Source organism: Patella vulgata, chromosome 9, assembly GCF_932274485.2.
Source record: "Patella vulgata chromosome 9, xgPatVulg1.2, whole genome shotgun sequence".
Lineage (NCBI taxonomy): Eukaryota > Metazoa > Mollusca > Gastropoda > Patellidae > Patella > Patella vulgata.
Genome location: NC_065887.2, coordinates 19064310 through 19080659, shown reverse-complemented (window position 1 = coordinate 19080659; position 16350 = coordinate 19064310). Strand labels below are relative to the sequence as shown.

The 16350-nt window shown below is 34.9% G+C and overlaps 2 protein-coding genes across 4 annotated transcripts in view; one reads left to right on the top strand and one right to left on the bottom strand.

Moving 5' to 3' along the window:
* The window catches only part of LOC126807764 (sialin), a 38254-nt gene extending 26257 nt beyond the window's left edge, over window positions 1-11997 (top strand). For all 3 annotated transcript variants that reach the window (XM_050532554.2, XM_050532553.2, XM_050532555.2), the window contains exons 3-11: window positions 68-351; window positions 1067-1300; window positions 2630-2717; window positions 3974-4069; window positions 4570-4697; window positions 5473-5622; window positions 6636-6768; window positions 8551-8701; window positions 9611-11997. In XM_050532554.2, coding sequence (XP_050388511.2) covers window positions 68-351; window positions 1067-1300; window positions 2630-2717; window positions 3974-4069; window positions 4570-4697; window positions 5473-5622; window positions 6636-6768; window positions 8551-8701; window positions 9611-10022 — 1676 coding nt within the window. In that variant the 3' untranslated portion in view covers window positions 10023-11997. The remainder of the gene's footprint in view (window positions 1-67; window positions 352-1066; window positions 1301-2629; window positions 2718-3973; window positions 4070-4569; window positions 4698-5472; window positions 5623-6635; window positions 6769-8550; window positions 8702-9610) is intronic.
* A 2423-nt stretch (window positions 11998-14420) lies between these two features.
* On the bottom strand, window positions 14421-15931 carry LOC126832703 (uncharacterized). Its single transcript, XM_050563571.2, has 3 exons — window positions 15797-15931; window positions 15205-15292; window positions 14421-14434 (listed from the first exon to the last, which is right to left on the bottom strand). Exons 1-3 carry the CDS (start codon window positions 15929-15931, stop codon window positions 14421-14423), a joined length of 237 nt encoding a protein of 78 aa, XP_050419528.2.
* Between the last annotated feature and the right edge of the window lie 419 nt (window positions 15932-16350).

The following is a 16350-nucleotide window of genomic DNA, read 5'->3' as shown; positions in this document are numbered from 1 at the left end:
ATTTACATAAGAACCCGCCAATATTTATTTTAGTGTAGTTTATCTTACAGAATTCTTTTCTTCGCAGATATCGTACAAAACGGGTTTGGTGTGTTGGATGGCTACCCACAGAATGTTACCGTAATCAGAACCAAGCGAAAGGAATCACTGGGTCAAAAATTTACATCATGTCGCTGGGTAATCGGGTATTTATGCTGTGCTGCAACCTTCAGTCAATCAGCCATCAGGCAGTTGATTGGCATGGCAACAGTATGCATGACTTTACATTCGTCTCTTGAAGATCCCAAGAACGGTACAATCAAGGACAATTTAAACTCTACACAAAACGGCTCATGCCCTTTAACTGACCAGGTATGTTAAACAAGAAGAAGTCACGGTTTTCACTGGGGACCCGAACAACAAACTTTATGTATCTATAGAAATTAAACTTTAATATAAGAAGAAATAACCTAGGGTCTACTTGATCTCCGGTGGGATTACGTAACTCTTTTAGGGAGCTTGCCTCCTGTTTTTCATTTTGTAATATCCTAAACGGAAATGGAACGATACCGTTTGCCAGGAGGTAATAAAATGTAGCAATAAACCGGAAAATTGCATTCCTTGCTGTAACCCCCTCCCCTCTCCCACAAGACATCATAGCGACTAGCTGTCAATTGGCCTTGTTCGTCAAGAGGTTTGTGTAAAAGTCCACCAGATACCTTAGAGTTGGTATTTTATTGGAGAAGTGCAGCTATACAAATATTACCTTGAGACTACCATAATTGACTCCAAGAGCCTTCCCTGAAGTCTTATCCAATGAACTGTATCTGAAGCCCCCACCCCCACCCCGCCTTTAGCCTTTATTAAAAATACATGAGTTTCTTTGGTATGAGAATTCTCATAAATTCTACTCATAAATTTTTTGTTGTATTTTTTTTTTTTTTTTTTTTTTTTTTTTTTTAAGAAATACTTTATTAACTATAAATGAATTGGGCTACTGCAGGCCATCAATGTCATAAATAGCCTATCCTTCGATGAATGTGTATAAAATAATACAGTGGTATTCGTATTTTATTTTTCTGTGTAGGAAGCAGAGTTCACCTGGTCATCTGAATTTGAAGGGACAGTTCTGGCATCTTTTAATTTTGGTTTCATCGCATCCCCAATACTTGGTGGATATGTTGCGGGGTATTTTGGTGGGAAAAGAGTGATTGCCGTAGCCTTGGTCATCGGAGCCCTGTCAACCGTCCTAACACCTGTATCCGTCCGAGCTAACCGGTTACTATTAGTATTTATGAGAGTAACAGCCGGTTTAGTAATGGTAGGACATTGATTTAGTTTTGTGGGCTATAAAAGGGAAAACAAGTACGGGGAAACAAGCGAGAAGGCCATGTCGTCACTACATAATTGGGATCGAAACCTCGAAGATCAATGACAGATGCTAATAACAATGGTGGACACTTTTTACTTTTACTTATTATTCTGATTAACCCTGCCATGCCTTTGAAATTTCTTTGAGGCACTTTAATATTTTGACGTTAAAATATTTGGTCGTCATTTTAGAGACTTTTATTCCCACATCAGTGTAATAATTGAATCTCTGAATGAAATATCAATTTAGTGGTTCAGTTTTGTTCATTATTTTCAAATATATCATGAAATGAAAATTTGTCATCATTCGACATCCTCTACAGACGATAACACAACATCTATAATCTTCGCTCAAGGGCGGATTCAGAGACCATGGATGGGGTGGGGCGCAAGAAGGGAGATTATCTACCGATGATATTTTGATTTTGTTGACTCAATTAAATGTTAAAAATGCATTATGTAAGATTTAGATAATGAGCTGACCGTTCTTATTGTAAGAGTTTAAAAATAGATAAATTAAATATATTAAATGAATATATTAAATTATTTCAATCAAATTACTTTAGTTTGAGCGATGTTTGAAGTTTGACAAGAAATAGCGTAACCAGTCGCCATTGTCATTACGAAAGTAATGTCACGAATTTCCTTTTCAACGTGTAGCGAAGACATATTAGATATTGTCTAATCCACACAATATATCAGCCACCTGATGTTCTAGGGCGTAATTTGTGCCTGTCATGTGAAACAAGACCTGTAATAGGCAGAAATGAAATGAAATGAAATGGGTTTAACGTCCCATTGTTCTGCCCCGACTGGGCTAATGAAGATGGGCATACGCCATGTGTGCTACGAGGGAAATTTTGTCCAAACATCGGCGCTAGAATTCCATCTGCCAAGTTATCTTTTACTTGCACTACAATCTGTACACGGGACCTCGGTTTTTGTCTCACCCGAACGACTAGACAGTTGTCCTTGTCTGACCCACCACCCGGCACCACGTCGGAAAATATAGATGATCCTGCAATAGGCAGATTTATCTCTTACTTAATGCACCTTTAAATAATCAATCGAATTACATCTTTGCCCTAAAAATTTAGATATTCTCCGAAATAGGCAAATGACGACTAGAGACTTTAAAGGCGCGCTTACTCTTTTTGGTCGGCGTGTAATGGAGCGTTTAGACGATGCTGCACATAAGTATGTAATACAAATGACTAAAAACAACACTGTTCAACAAATAATGTAGTAACTCTTTTTCATCTGTTGTTATATTTTGTAGGGAGCAGTAGATCCATCCATTCAGTATTTATGGTCCAAATGGGCACCAATTTATGAAAAAAGCCAGTTGACAGCTTGTTCATTTTCAGGTAATTTTTTTTCCGTTGATCTAAACTTGAATTTTCGAACAATCCTATAACATATACTAGTTTGTGAAAATATTGAGTTTATAGGCTTTCCATTGATACCGTTTCTCCCTGATAATAGTGTCTGGTTAATTGTCACTCGTGGATATATAGCCCCGATTATCCAGGTGATATTTAGTGTCAGGTTTGTAGGAATGAATTCTTTTGGTGGTAATTTTTGTAAGCGGTTATACCTTGCAATTTGCCCGGTAAAGAAATAATAGATACTTTATAAATTAATTTCACTCTTCTGTAAAATTATTATTAATATATCGCAAATTTTGTCAATACACCTTTAATAAACTTATTCAGTTATTAAATAATGTATGATATAAACAAGTGGCTGGCCATCAGATGTAAACTAAATAGACATAATAACCATACCATAACAATACTTATATCCCAACAATTGTGTTATTTCAGGGATTTCCATATGTATTATCTGATGTCCAGGGGTGTCTGTTTATTTATCTGTTCATCTACGTTTAAGCCTACTATAAAAAAGACTTTTGATTTAATAAATGTGCAGGGTAATTCAATCGGTAAACTTGACGATTCGGTTTATTCGAACCCTGCTTGCATTGAATATCACACATTTGTTCTAACACGAATCGATAAACACGATAGTAAATAGAAATACAGGTAGGAGAAATGTCGTCGATGGAGCTAACATATTATCATATTCCTGAAGCAATGGTCCGAGAAATCTCTCTATATAGCCATTGCTATACTGAGAGCGAAATCTTGGGTTTTTGATCGTCCAATCAAATCTTTCCTGAGTACAGTAGAATTTTCACCACTGACCGTTTAACTGGGGTGACCTCTTAAAAATAACCCCTGTGGTTGTTAGTAGGACCACTGATTCAAGTAAAATTGTACGCTTAGGTGCATCGGGTGCAAACATCAACAGTTGCATGGTATTTTTGCAATATTCTCCTATGCACCGGTTAATTGAGCATAATAATTTCGCATGTTGTGATGTAATGCATTCGCGATTGTCATTATATACCATACTTTTATGCTTTTATGCTAACAAAATAGAGCTCTGGTTAATCCCGATTGATTGTTTACGCTGTAATGTATTGGTTGTTGACCGGACAGTTGACCAATCACAATTTGGAACAGATATTTGGGGTGAGATCGCCAGTGTTTAGTGGGATTAGGTCTAACCAAACGAAACACTGCGAGAAGTATAACATTATGATATGAATATATTGCAGGTTTAAGTATAGCTGGTATAACAACATTTCTTGTATCAGGTTATTTATGTACTATACAACTAGATAATGGTTGGCCTTTTATATTCTATGTATTTGGTAAGTACAACATTTGCTCTATTACATGAACATTCCTAAAACACACTATGTTAAGTCCCGACTTTTGGATTTAAGTAAAAATTAATGTTGTTGTACGGTATGTCTGTATTCTTCTTTGCAGTACGTGGCTGGGCGGGGCGGTGTGGGGACTCGGTGTATAAGGCGCTGGCTCGCTAACCTGGAGGTCTTGGGTTCGCTCCCGTGTTGGCCGAGTGAGTTCTTCAGCTTCTTCCGGCGAAGTTTCCCTTTGTCAGCAGCGGATGACAGAAGGCCAGACAAGGAACATAGTCTAATCGATCGGATTGGCATTCACGTAAAAAATACTCTTGACATATGGAATTGGAAAGATAGAGTAGGCCGTAGTGCCGCTGTCCAGGCAAACATGCCCTTTATATCACACTGTATGGTGTATGCTTGTCTTCATTAGAGTCGGTCGGCAAACACAAGAACCGTCCCTGCTTTTCTGCTGATCTATAATTTCATTACACGGTTTATTTCAGGTGGTTTTGCATTATTGCTGTTGGGGCCATGGCTATATTTTGTTTACGATTCACCGGAACAACACCCTAGAATAAAACTAGAGGAAGTAAAATATATCAATCATGGGAAAACGACTAATAGTTCAAAGGTATGGAACTTTAATTTTCTATTATATAGAATATAAATTCCCACCTCCCAAAGATCGCGTAAAGAATATCAGAATATAATTAATACCAAAATGGGTGATTCGGTTAAATATGGCCCGGGGCAGGATATGCCTAGATTTATTAATCGATATCCCAGAAAGTACGGGGACGTCTGAATATACGATGCCATCTTCGTAAGCATCACTGGAGCATGGTTCTAAAGTGATGGGATACATTTGGAAAACTTAGTCCGTATCCCTCGATAATAAGCAATGAGTATATTATGCGATGCCATGGATTTAATCAATTAAAAAATCACCATACCTGTTCAGGTACACGTAATTGTAATACGGAATGCCATGGAGTATTCATACAGACGTCCAGTCCTGGGCCCTGTTTCTCAAAATCTTAACTTAAGATAAAATAAAAATTTTAGTAGATATTTCAATTTTGATTGGCTATGCACGAACATCAATCTATTATTATCCAATCAAATTACTAAAATTTGGATTTTATCTTAGTTAAAATTTCGTGAAACAGGCACCAGCCATAATAGCTAATTTATATATCTATACGTGTCATTTATCGAAAATAATATTCAGTTCCCCAGTCACGTGTACATTATACAACAATTAGCTATAATTTGTTGATTTCTCTCCACACGATTCTGTTAAAAGTAATACAATAGCAACGTAGATTGCGATATTATCTATACTTTTAAGAAACAAACATTGCTATATCGTACTTTGATTTAATTTTTATATCATATTTTTACAGATGAACAAGCCGCCATGGAGTAAAATTATCAAATCAATGCCATTTTGGGCCATCGTCGTTGCTCATATAAATCATGGTTGGACGACGACATGGGTTCTGGCATATTTACCAAAATATCTCAAAAATATTCTACTGTTCAGTGTCCGAGAGGTGATAACATAAAACGATTTATATGTATAACTGAAATGAACTGAAATCTATATACGATGTATCCAATCTGTTTCACAGAGGTATTGCGAGAGAGAGAGAGAGAGAGAGAGAGTTGTCCACGTCATTTCGAGACTAACTTAATTTAATTTTATTTCAATAATCCTCTTTAGCAGTGGGAGGAAACCCCCGGGGGGGGGGGGGCAGATAAAATCAAACGAAGTTGGATAGGCGATCCTACTCCTTGTCACGTACAACCGGAGAATCGAAACCACGCCAATTGACCCAATGACAGACCTTATGATACAACCCGCACGCGCTAACCATTCGGCCATCTCAGTGATATTACCGGCCTAGTGAATATTCGCTGCTGATCAGTGCGCGCTGCGTCACTGCTTCACGCCTAAATGATTGGGTCAAACATAGGGTCACACACGTATCCAGCGAGTAGACACAATTCCTATGCACCAAGGTATAAGGACGGGGATGTGAGGGGTTGGGGCTGCTGAAAACCACGATGGCAAAATTTAAACTAAAATTAGTCGAGTTCCAGTTATATTTTTAAAACAACAATTCAATGACTTGTTCCATCCCTGATCCCAATACCACACCAGATTATTCTGATTCAGTACTTTCTTGACTTAATCCAAGCGGTTTAATTCCCTTGATGTCTTGTTGGATACTATTTGTTAAAACCGTACCTTTTATTTTTCTTCTTTGTTCACTAAATGAGTTGTTTTTCTCGACATCTGAAACAAATCTATAATAATTATAATAATTTTGCGATTACAAAACGGCCAGGAGACTTCCGTTCAGACCGTTATAAAATAGAACGTCACATAGGAATCCATGTTATGCATCTTCTCGGTTTTTGTTTTTTTTTATTTGGGGGGCGGGGGGGTAAAGTCGTTTTCGGTGTTTTATTGGTTTATTGTATTGCTTCTTCTGGGTGAGAGAGGGTGGGGCGGTCGAGTGATATTCCTTTAACTAGTTTCGGTGTATTCTTTTTTTTCTAGGATGGCATCTTGTCGTCAGCAGCTTTTGCGGGGCCTTTATTATCCAGTTTACTGTGTGGTTACAGTTCAGACTGGTTAATCAGAAAAAGGTTCTTCTCAACGGGAACTGTTCGAAAAATTTATCAGGGTATAGGTTAGTAAATAAATATTCTAGTCAAATATGTAAGAATTATTTAGTCACTTAACATGCCTTCATTGCTTAAAAACAGCTATGTTGTGTAAATATTACAAGGTGCGGGTTAAACACACACGACACTCGTCGTGGTAATCACGGGTCGTTTGTATGTCACCTTTCTTAAAATCATCTGCGTCACTAGAATTGTAGCATTAGGCAAGATTATTATTATTATTAAGCATATAGTTTTCTTCTTTAAAGATGCATTATGTAAGATGTAACAGCTAAATCTGCCTATTGCAGGTCATTTTTTTCCAAATGTTATATAAATAATTAATATTAACTAGACATTATTGCATATTACAAGCCCCTAATAAACTCGCTGGACCATGGGGTGGCGGTAATTTTGATGAATTCAAACACAATTCATTGAATTTAATGATTTAACTTGTTGTTTATTAGAGTAGCAATGGTACTTAGTAATCGAGATTATATTGTCAAACGTTCAAACACGCATAACTTCGCTCAGAAAAAAGAACGGTCGGTTCTTTTTCTAAATCTTACATAATGCATCTTTAAGATCCACGGAGTCACCAGAATTGTAGCATTAACAAGATGCCTCAATAAATTATTATTCCAGATACAGCTTTCTACATTATTCATCATATTTATATATTTATACATGTTATACGTCCCTTCGCGCCTCCATGTTAATATGCATGGTATTATAACTTTCATATAATGGCAAATAAGGAGACAATCACCATGTTAGTTTTTGGAATAATTACCCGCTGCTCGGGTAAAATTTCCCTCATATAGCACACTGTATAGCCCGTTTTCAGAACAGTGGGAGCAGAACAGTATTAAGTTAAACCCCATTTAATTGTATTTCTTTTAAATGGAATTGCAGTTTATGCTGTGGACTTTGGAATTAAAAATGTAATAAAGAAGAATACCCAGTTGCATAACAGAATTATTTTAAAAGAAACATTATGGGAGATTAAATAAAGGGCTGACAGTTCTCACTATAGTAGTTAAAAACTAGATAATGTAAAGGGAATTTGCTGAAAATGTCAGTCAAATTGATCCACTCTGAACCGAGATTTTAGCGATTGAATTTTCGGTCTAGCCTCGATCATCATTACTAAAGCCGCAACGATTAAACACATAGTCCCGATTATCCATTTCATGATTAAATTATGAATGGAAGTCGAACAGGAAATCTGAACCTAGTCCGATAAACATGGCAGTCTAGCGATGACATCGAGAGTTGATTATGATCTGGATAAGTTAATTAATGTCTAATTAATAATTTAGATAACATTTCAGGCCTAAAGAAAGACCTGCAATAGGCAGATTTAGCTCTTGCATAATGTATGTTTAATTATATCACTCCGTTTGTTTGCCGAGAAAGTTCCTCGGGCTTTTCCAACGTGGTTTCCTCTTTTCCGTGTACCCATTGGCGTGTACGTAAATGAACCCTTGACAGTTGGAAATCGAAATAAGAGTACGTGTATGCCGTAGCACAATTGTCCGATCACATGTTCCCTTATAGAATACTGTATGGCGTTTAGCCTTCTTGATTAACCCAATCGATGCAGAAAAGTTGGACGATAAACACCATTTCATTTGATTTCATTTATTTTTACTACATTTTTCAAACTGACAAAAATGTAGTTTTATGACGAAATGACCAAGATTAATTTGGGACTTTGATTTTTTGAATTTTACATCCGCTTTTCATTCTACTTCTGTTCGTATCTGAGTCCCTTTTATTTTCAATTTGCTTTATTATTTCAGGGTGTGTCGGGTGTTCAGCTTGTTTTTTTGCCATTAGTTTTCTAGATCACAACAGTCGAGCTCTGGCAGTTGGTCTCCTTATTGTAGCCTTATTTTTCCAACAATTTACCACGGTGGCTTTTCGTATTAACCATTTAGATATCGCACCGAGGTATGAAAGTTTATTTCCACCTTTCTTTCGATTCCATAATGTCCGTTTAATACTAAATACTTTGATTTTATTCTGTAAGGTTCTTTCAGTGGGTTTATGGGGAGGGGTGGGGTTGCAGAATGGTCTAACGTTATAGATCACGAAGTCTGCCCATGAGTCAAGTGGTGTGGTTCGATTCCCCGCCTGTACGTGACAAGGACGACGGGCGCCTGTCCAACTTCGTGAGCCCCCCCCCCCCCCCGCCGCCAACTGCTAAAGACACCTACATGCAAGCGAATTATTATCTCGAAATGACCTAGTTTGTGTCGAGTGAATGCTAAACCCCATTCCTCTCCCTCTGATTAAAATAAATCAGCCTATTTAGTTCTATATATGTCTTCACTGCTATTCGCCCAAACATCTTTTAGGCCTCCCGGGCAATCCGCCCGTCTGTACCACAGTCCGGCGTGAATCTCTAGGGGTAAAGTTATTTTTGGGTCATATTTAAAATGTGTAGACGCCAAATTCTTATTTAACCGATCTGCGAAACCTACTGTAAGAGTTATTGTCCTCGATAGATTGGAATAATTTTGTGGAAGCTCCCAGAGAGGGGGTAAAGTGATCATCTGAATCATTTGGAATTTACTTACGATATTTATGTTCATTAGACAAAGAGTCCTTTTGATTTTCATCAATTACTTTCAGAGCTATTGTACATGCACTTAATAACTTTATTGTAGATTCGTGTCTTGCATTTGTTAAGCACATCCTCGAACCACGATTATTTTACCTTTAATAATCCAACAACTTTTATTAGATTATAATACAGAGATGTGTCTTATTGGAACTAAACATATCACCTAGAGGCCCAGTTTGTCCAATATAGGTGACAATCACAAATCATCAAAACATCTTCATCTATGTTTACAGGTATGCTGGTGTATTAATGGGTATAACGATAACCATCGCCATGTTGGCTGCCTTATCGGCACCTTTTATAACGTCTGCTATTATCACAGACGGCACGCAAATGGAATGGCAGCATGTGTTCTGGATCGTAGCAGCATTGAATGTAATTGGTGGAGTTTTCTACGTTATTTTTGCCAAAGGCGACGTTCAGAGCTGGGCAAATGAAGTTATTATTGAGACTATAGATCCACCAATGAAGGAACCGATTGTAAAAGCAAATGGTATATATGAACAATTAGAATTACCAAGTTATTCTGAAGTCATCGTAGAAAGGGGATTCGACAATCCAAATTTTACAAAAACAGATGAAAAGAAACCGGATTCATTCCACGATGAATCCAGCATTTACGAAGAAAGTAGTACTAAATTATAAAGATGGCCAAACACCAATCTGTCAATCGCATTTAGATGATGCACTGACATACCAGTACCAAGATGGCCGACAGGGCAAGATGATGAAGAAGCCATGCAACTTTAAGGGCCCCAAATATCCCAGTAGCTGCTTTGGGTCAATGCTTTTAGACAAAGTGTATGCACATTATAGTATGCTATGTTTATTGTACATTAATCTAGGCTAGTTGTCTAATTAATCGGAAATAAATCGTTGGCCAATCTCAGCACGGTGACATCTTCACTGCGTTACATATACGCCCGATAATAGTTCATTTCCGAACCCAATTAATGTGAGGTCACAGAAGACTCCTATTGCCAAGACAAAAGTGTTATTTACCCTAAAATATAGTTTGTTACCTTTGTCCATTATTTTCAAACTCGGAAATACACAAGTTAATGAACAATTTATGTAATTTGTGTTCAATCAGAAATATACGTAATTTGAGGGTCATCAAAGGAGTTTTGAAATTTTGATTACCTTTATCAAGACTATATATAACATTGTGAAGATATGGCTGAGATTGGATTGATTTTGGTTTGGAGGTTTAACCAGATACAGTGAGGCCTGACTATAAAATCATACATGCACCAATAATTCTAAAATAAAAGCAGGAAAAGGTGTGATTTATACGGGTCTCTTAACTTTCTAAGTTAGGGTTGATCATGATCTCCAAGACTGAAGGTTTGACATACATATTTTGCTATATAGAAGTCGGCAGTAAAACAAACCACATTTTCGTCTTCAGTTACCAAATGAGGACGCGAAGCCTAAACAGTTGAATTACGAGGATAAACAACTTACTACAATAGTTAGTTACAAACTATTTGATATTGTAATTGTTCAATCAATCCCATTTCCTACTGCATGAATAATTCTTGTTAAATAACAAACCAAAGGACTTTCATAGCAACGCACAAACCAAAACACTGTTAACTTAAAATAGGGCAGTAGTTCTATAGATGCGAGATTTGAATATTTTTCGTTAAAAATTTAAATAGAGTAGCTTAACTTCTAAGTATGTAATACGTTATATAGCAGAGACTTTACGTATAGTATGATGGTTGTTGATAATGTATATCATTGTTTTTGATTTTTGTTATCTCATTGTGAAAATACGACTCATAAAGTATGATTAGGGTCTAATTATTGAATAGTCTCAACCACTTGTTAGGGTATATTGATACCAAAATTATCATATTCAGAAAAAATGTATATGGAAATCATCCTGAACAAGTTAGATTTTGTACAGGGTGACACAAAAAAAACCGTTCATCAATAAAAATCGAATAACTTCCAAAATTTTATTTAGATTAACACAAAAATTCAGCTACATTAGGTTAAGTCTATGTAGCAGACATCTCCAAAGTTTCAAGTCTGTACCACAAAAACTCTTTGTTTAACTGGCGCTCAAAAAATGAGCTATAAATGAGCTCCCGGGTGCTCCTCGATGACCCTCCCACATTCTTCCCATGGGGTCGTTTTATTGCTGCTGTGATTGCTGCCTTCAGATCAGGGATAGTCTGGGGGTTGTTGCCATACACCCTGTCCTTAAGGTATCCCCACAGATAAAAATCTGGGGCGTTCAAGTCCGGTGAATGCGGCGGCCACTCCGGGTCACACCTGATTCGTTTGAGGTGTGGGGGGTGGCACCATCCTGCTGGAACCACTGGAGGTCCCTGACGACCCCCCTTCGTTATTCAAGTTTAGGTGATGAACGCTTTTTTGTGTCACCCGGTATAATTTTGTTGTTGATATGATCATGCTTGACAACGTTAATGAAATAATTTGTTCAGCTCCCAGTTACTCAATAGAAAAATCATTCCTTTGTATTCCACATATTCTATCGTTCCATATATAATTTTGTTAATATTTGTTATTTGTATATTTGTAAATTATGTGTAAAATGATTGCTTTTAAATTGTAGAATTGAACATTAAACATGTAAAACAATTGAACCCCGTTTGATAAGAATATATTTACCTGTTATTGCACGTGAGTTGATATGCTTTCTACTTTCATTTGAAAAATTGTGCGTCTTCCGACCTATACCACTGACAAGGGGGAACCTTGCCGGAAAATCCCAATGAACTTTCTCGGCCAACACAGGGATCGAACGCAGGTTAGCGAGCCAACGTCTTACTCAATGAACCACCGTGGCTCCCATCCCATCATTATATTGCCCGGGCATTAAATCCTACTCATTTCCCTTTGATCATCATTAACCAATTATATTCAGTAATATTATACTTTTCAACAATATTCAACAAATCAATTTGCTAACGATTTAAATGTCAACAATACAGTAGATAATATAATGATCTCGACAATAGAACACAGTAAAATAAACCGCTGGGCAACATCGAACATTTAGATTAAACCATTTATGCATATATTCAACATGTACTACTATCCTGATGAAGGCGACTATATCGGAGATGTAAACACACTAGATCGGCACCTATTCATATTCTCCGGTCATCTTTCTAAATCAAATTTCAAAACATTTCACTACAGAAAACGATACCCCCCCCCCCCCGCACACCGCACACACACACACAGCTGTGGTCATATGTATTCGAAGATCCAAAACTTTACTTTTTGATGGGCTCAAAGAGATGAACTTTAATGTGAATTTAAAAATATAAACACAAACCACAGTCTTGAAATAAAGAAAATGAATTTCAAGATGTTCACAACTTTGACATCTCAAAAAGATATCACCTATCTTTTTTATCTGACGAATATGACCAGAAACATACACTATTATTCCACGAATAAATTTAATTTCATAACGACATTACATTTAATTATATAATTACATTACATTCAAGTACATTACATTAAATTATTACAATACATTTACATTACATTTACTTTTATAATACAATTAAGTTTAATTTATAATTACGTGTATATTACATATAATTTTATTATAACATTACATTTAATTCCATAATTACATTACATTTAAAGATAGTTTCCCAGAAAAGCATTTATCGGGTGTTTATTTCCAATAAAAGTATGGCAATTTTGGTATATACGGACAGTAGAAACATCCAACTTACTAGAAAAATACTGGATTCCATGAAAAACACCCATGGGGTGCATACCGGGAAAAAATGTAAGAGTTTCCCTAACCGGCAACCCGACGATTAGTGATGTCCGCTCGTGGAACGTCAAAGGTAGCACGCGAAGATTGCCTAATCTACCAGCGTTAGTGAGCGATTGATGTATATGTTGATAAACTTGATGGTGCAACCATAGAAATATGGGTGCAACAGTTTCTGAGTTGTTAGGTAACGACAGAGGTAAGTCACGTGACAGAAACATAACCTTTTGGTCGATTATTTATTGCAGGGGTATTCCCTGATAATTACAATGTTTTGAGAAGGATTTGAAGAAAAATTATGTTAAATTAATTAGTTTGAATATGTTTTAAGTCCAAATATATCATCAAATCACCCAAGGGGGAGTGTATCTTTAATTCCATAATTACATTATATTTAATCATTACGTTCTGTAACAAAAAATATGTTTACGTTTGTATGTAAACTATCTTATAGAGTGAATAATCCCCAAGCTGAAATTGTGCTACAATTACATTTAATTTACAATCCCGTTGCATTTAATTTATAAATATGTGTATATCACGTTTAATTGTATAATTACATTTTTAAATTTAATTAAAAAAATAAATGAATTAAAATTCTAAAATTACATGTAATTGTATAATTACATTTAATTTTATACTTACACTATTATTACATTTTACCCCATAATACGTTTACCTTTGTGTGTATACTATCTTATAGGATGATTAAGCCCCGAGTCGAAAATGTATTACAATACCAGATTACATTTAATTTTATATTTACAGTATATTTAATTTATAACAACATTATATTTAATGAATAATAAAATTACATTTAATGAATAATAAAATTACATTTAATTTATAATAAAATTACATTTAATTTATAATAAAATTACATTTTATTTATAATAAAATTACATTTAATTTTAATAAAATTACATTTAATTTATAACAACATTATATTTCATTTATAATAACATTACATTTAATTGATAATAACATTACATTTAATTTATAATAACATTACATTTAATTTATAATAAAATTACATTTAATTTATAATAAAATTACATTTAATTTATAATAAAATTACATTTAATTTATAATAAAATTACATTTAATTTATAATAAAATTACATTTAATTTATAATAAAATTACATTTAATTTATAATAACATTACATTTAACATTTAATTTTATAATTACATTTAATTTGCAATAACATCACATTTTACATTGTACTTATAATTAAATTCAATGTTATTGTTACATTACATTTAATATTATGACAACATTACTGTTAATTATATAATTACATTACATTTAATTTTATGATACAATTACATTTTATTTATAATAAAATCACACTTTATTTATAATTAAATTCAATTTTATTATTAAATTACATTTAATTTTATAATTATATTACATTTAATCATTACATTATGACACAAACAATACGTTTATTTTTGTGCGTATATGGGGTGAAAAAGACCCGCGTCGAAAATGTGCTATAAGACCAAATTTGGTTAAAATATATTAAGCAGTTTAGATGAAATTTTTAAATTTTTACCGTCATTTTCAGATATGTAAACATTCAAAGCAGTTGAAAGGCGAAAAGGGCGGAATTCCAATAAACAGATTAACTTCATTCAAAATAACGATAAATAACTATGATTTAGTACCGGGTTTTTCGTTCCATCTACATCTACATAGCAATAACAATGTCGATGCATTTATTCAGAAAGCTAATTTGTTTTGAAATTGGATCATTTACGGGAGAAAGTTCTATAAATCAAGTTTGTTTAAATATCAGAAATTTCTAGTATAATGGAAATCATTATGGGGCTAAAATATAGAAAGGGGGGTTATACCACGATAAGGGTCTTCCTTATGACCCAGTGGGCAATCTATGAAGAAGAAAAAGGTCACAAAAAATTGTAGACGCCACTAGTAACATCTTTGATCAACGAACCTTCGGATCATCGTCTAGTGAAGGACAATTGCCCCCTTGCGTTTCATTTTTTCGTGCTGTTGTTTCCGTGCTAACAGGGGTTGGGTGTCTACATTTGTTTAATACACTTTTATTTAAAATAAATGACCAAAACAAGAAGATTCCCTGCAGTGAGTTCAGAATAATAGATAGATAATCCAAAACCGGACTGGTAACAACATTTGATAAAATGGCGAATAACCAGAAGCAGCCAGTTACCATGGATAATTTAAAGTAGATGAAGATATTATTTCTGTCTCCGGTTTGTTTACCTCTTTGTTTTACACGATGTATAGAGATCACGGTACACATAAAGAATACGATATTTGATAAAATCACTAATCCCAGAGGTATAATCAAACAATAAAGAACAAGCTGACCAGAAGATAAATAACAAATCTTCCCACCATAACCAATTTTAGCGCCTTCTGATAAAATATAATTGACCACAATATTAGCTACAATTATCAGCATGGGTGTTCCATTGGCATAAATCAAATATATCAACGTTTGTTTAACGTGTTTTGGACTCTCGGTCCTGACCAGTTTGCGTATTACAAAAACTTTTAGCATGTGATATGAACAAACGTTCATCCAAAAGAACATACTTAACCATAAATAATGAATAGTAACACCAAATACCTGACATAAAATAGTATCATTTACTTGATCGACTCCCACCAGCAGCATTAACTGAGCTAAAAGCAAGTTTATTGTCAGAGCCATGTTATTTTGACCTGGTTGGGTTCTGATTTCAGAAACTTTGAAAAATGCTATAAGGGTTATAACCAAGCAAGTCATAGACAATGTGATACAAATCGTACTGAGATACCACTGTATGCCTTTTCCTCCTGTGGGTTCTTCTTCAGAGACATCATACATAACAGTTTCATTATTATAAACAAAACCAGTTTTGTTAAGAAACAGTTGAAAACAAACTCGGAGCTGGTATTTGTAAAGTGAAAATTGACCTTGATCTAAAGTTAGGTTCAGATGAACAATTCGTGCAGTCATGTCTATCAAAACATACTCGTTTATATCGAATTCAATATAAGAGCATCTTAATTGATGAGTGATTGGTTCGTAGTCGTCTTCGTTTATAGTCAGTTTATCTTCCATTGCACAACATAAACCAGTTTCCAAGTCCATAGAAAAGCCTCTATAAGATTCCCTTGAATATGATAACCGTGATAAATCAACACTTGACATAATATGAGCCC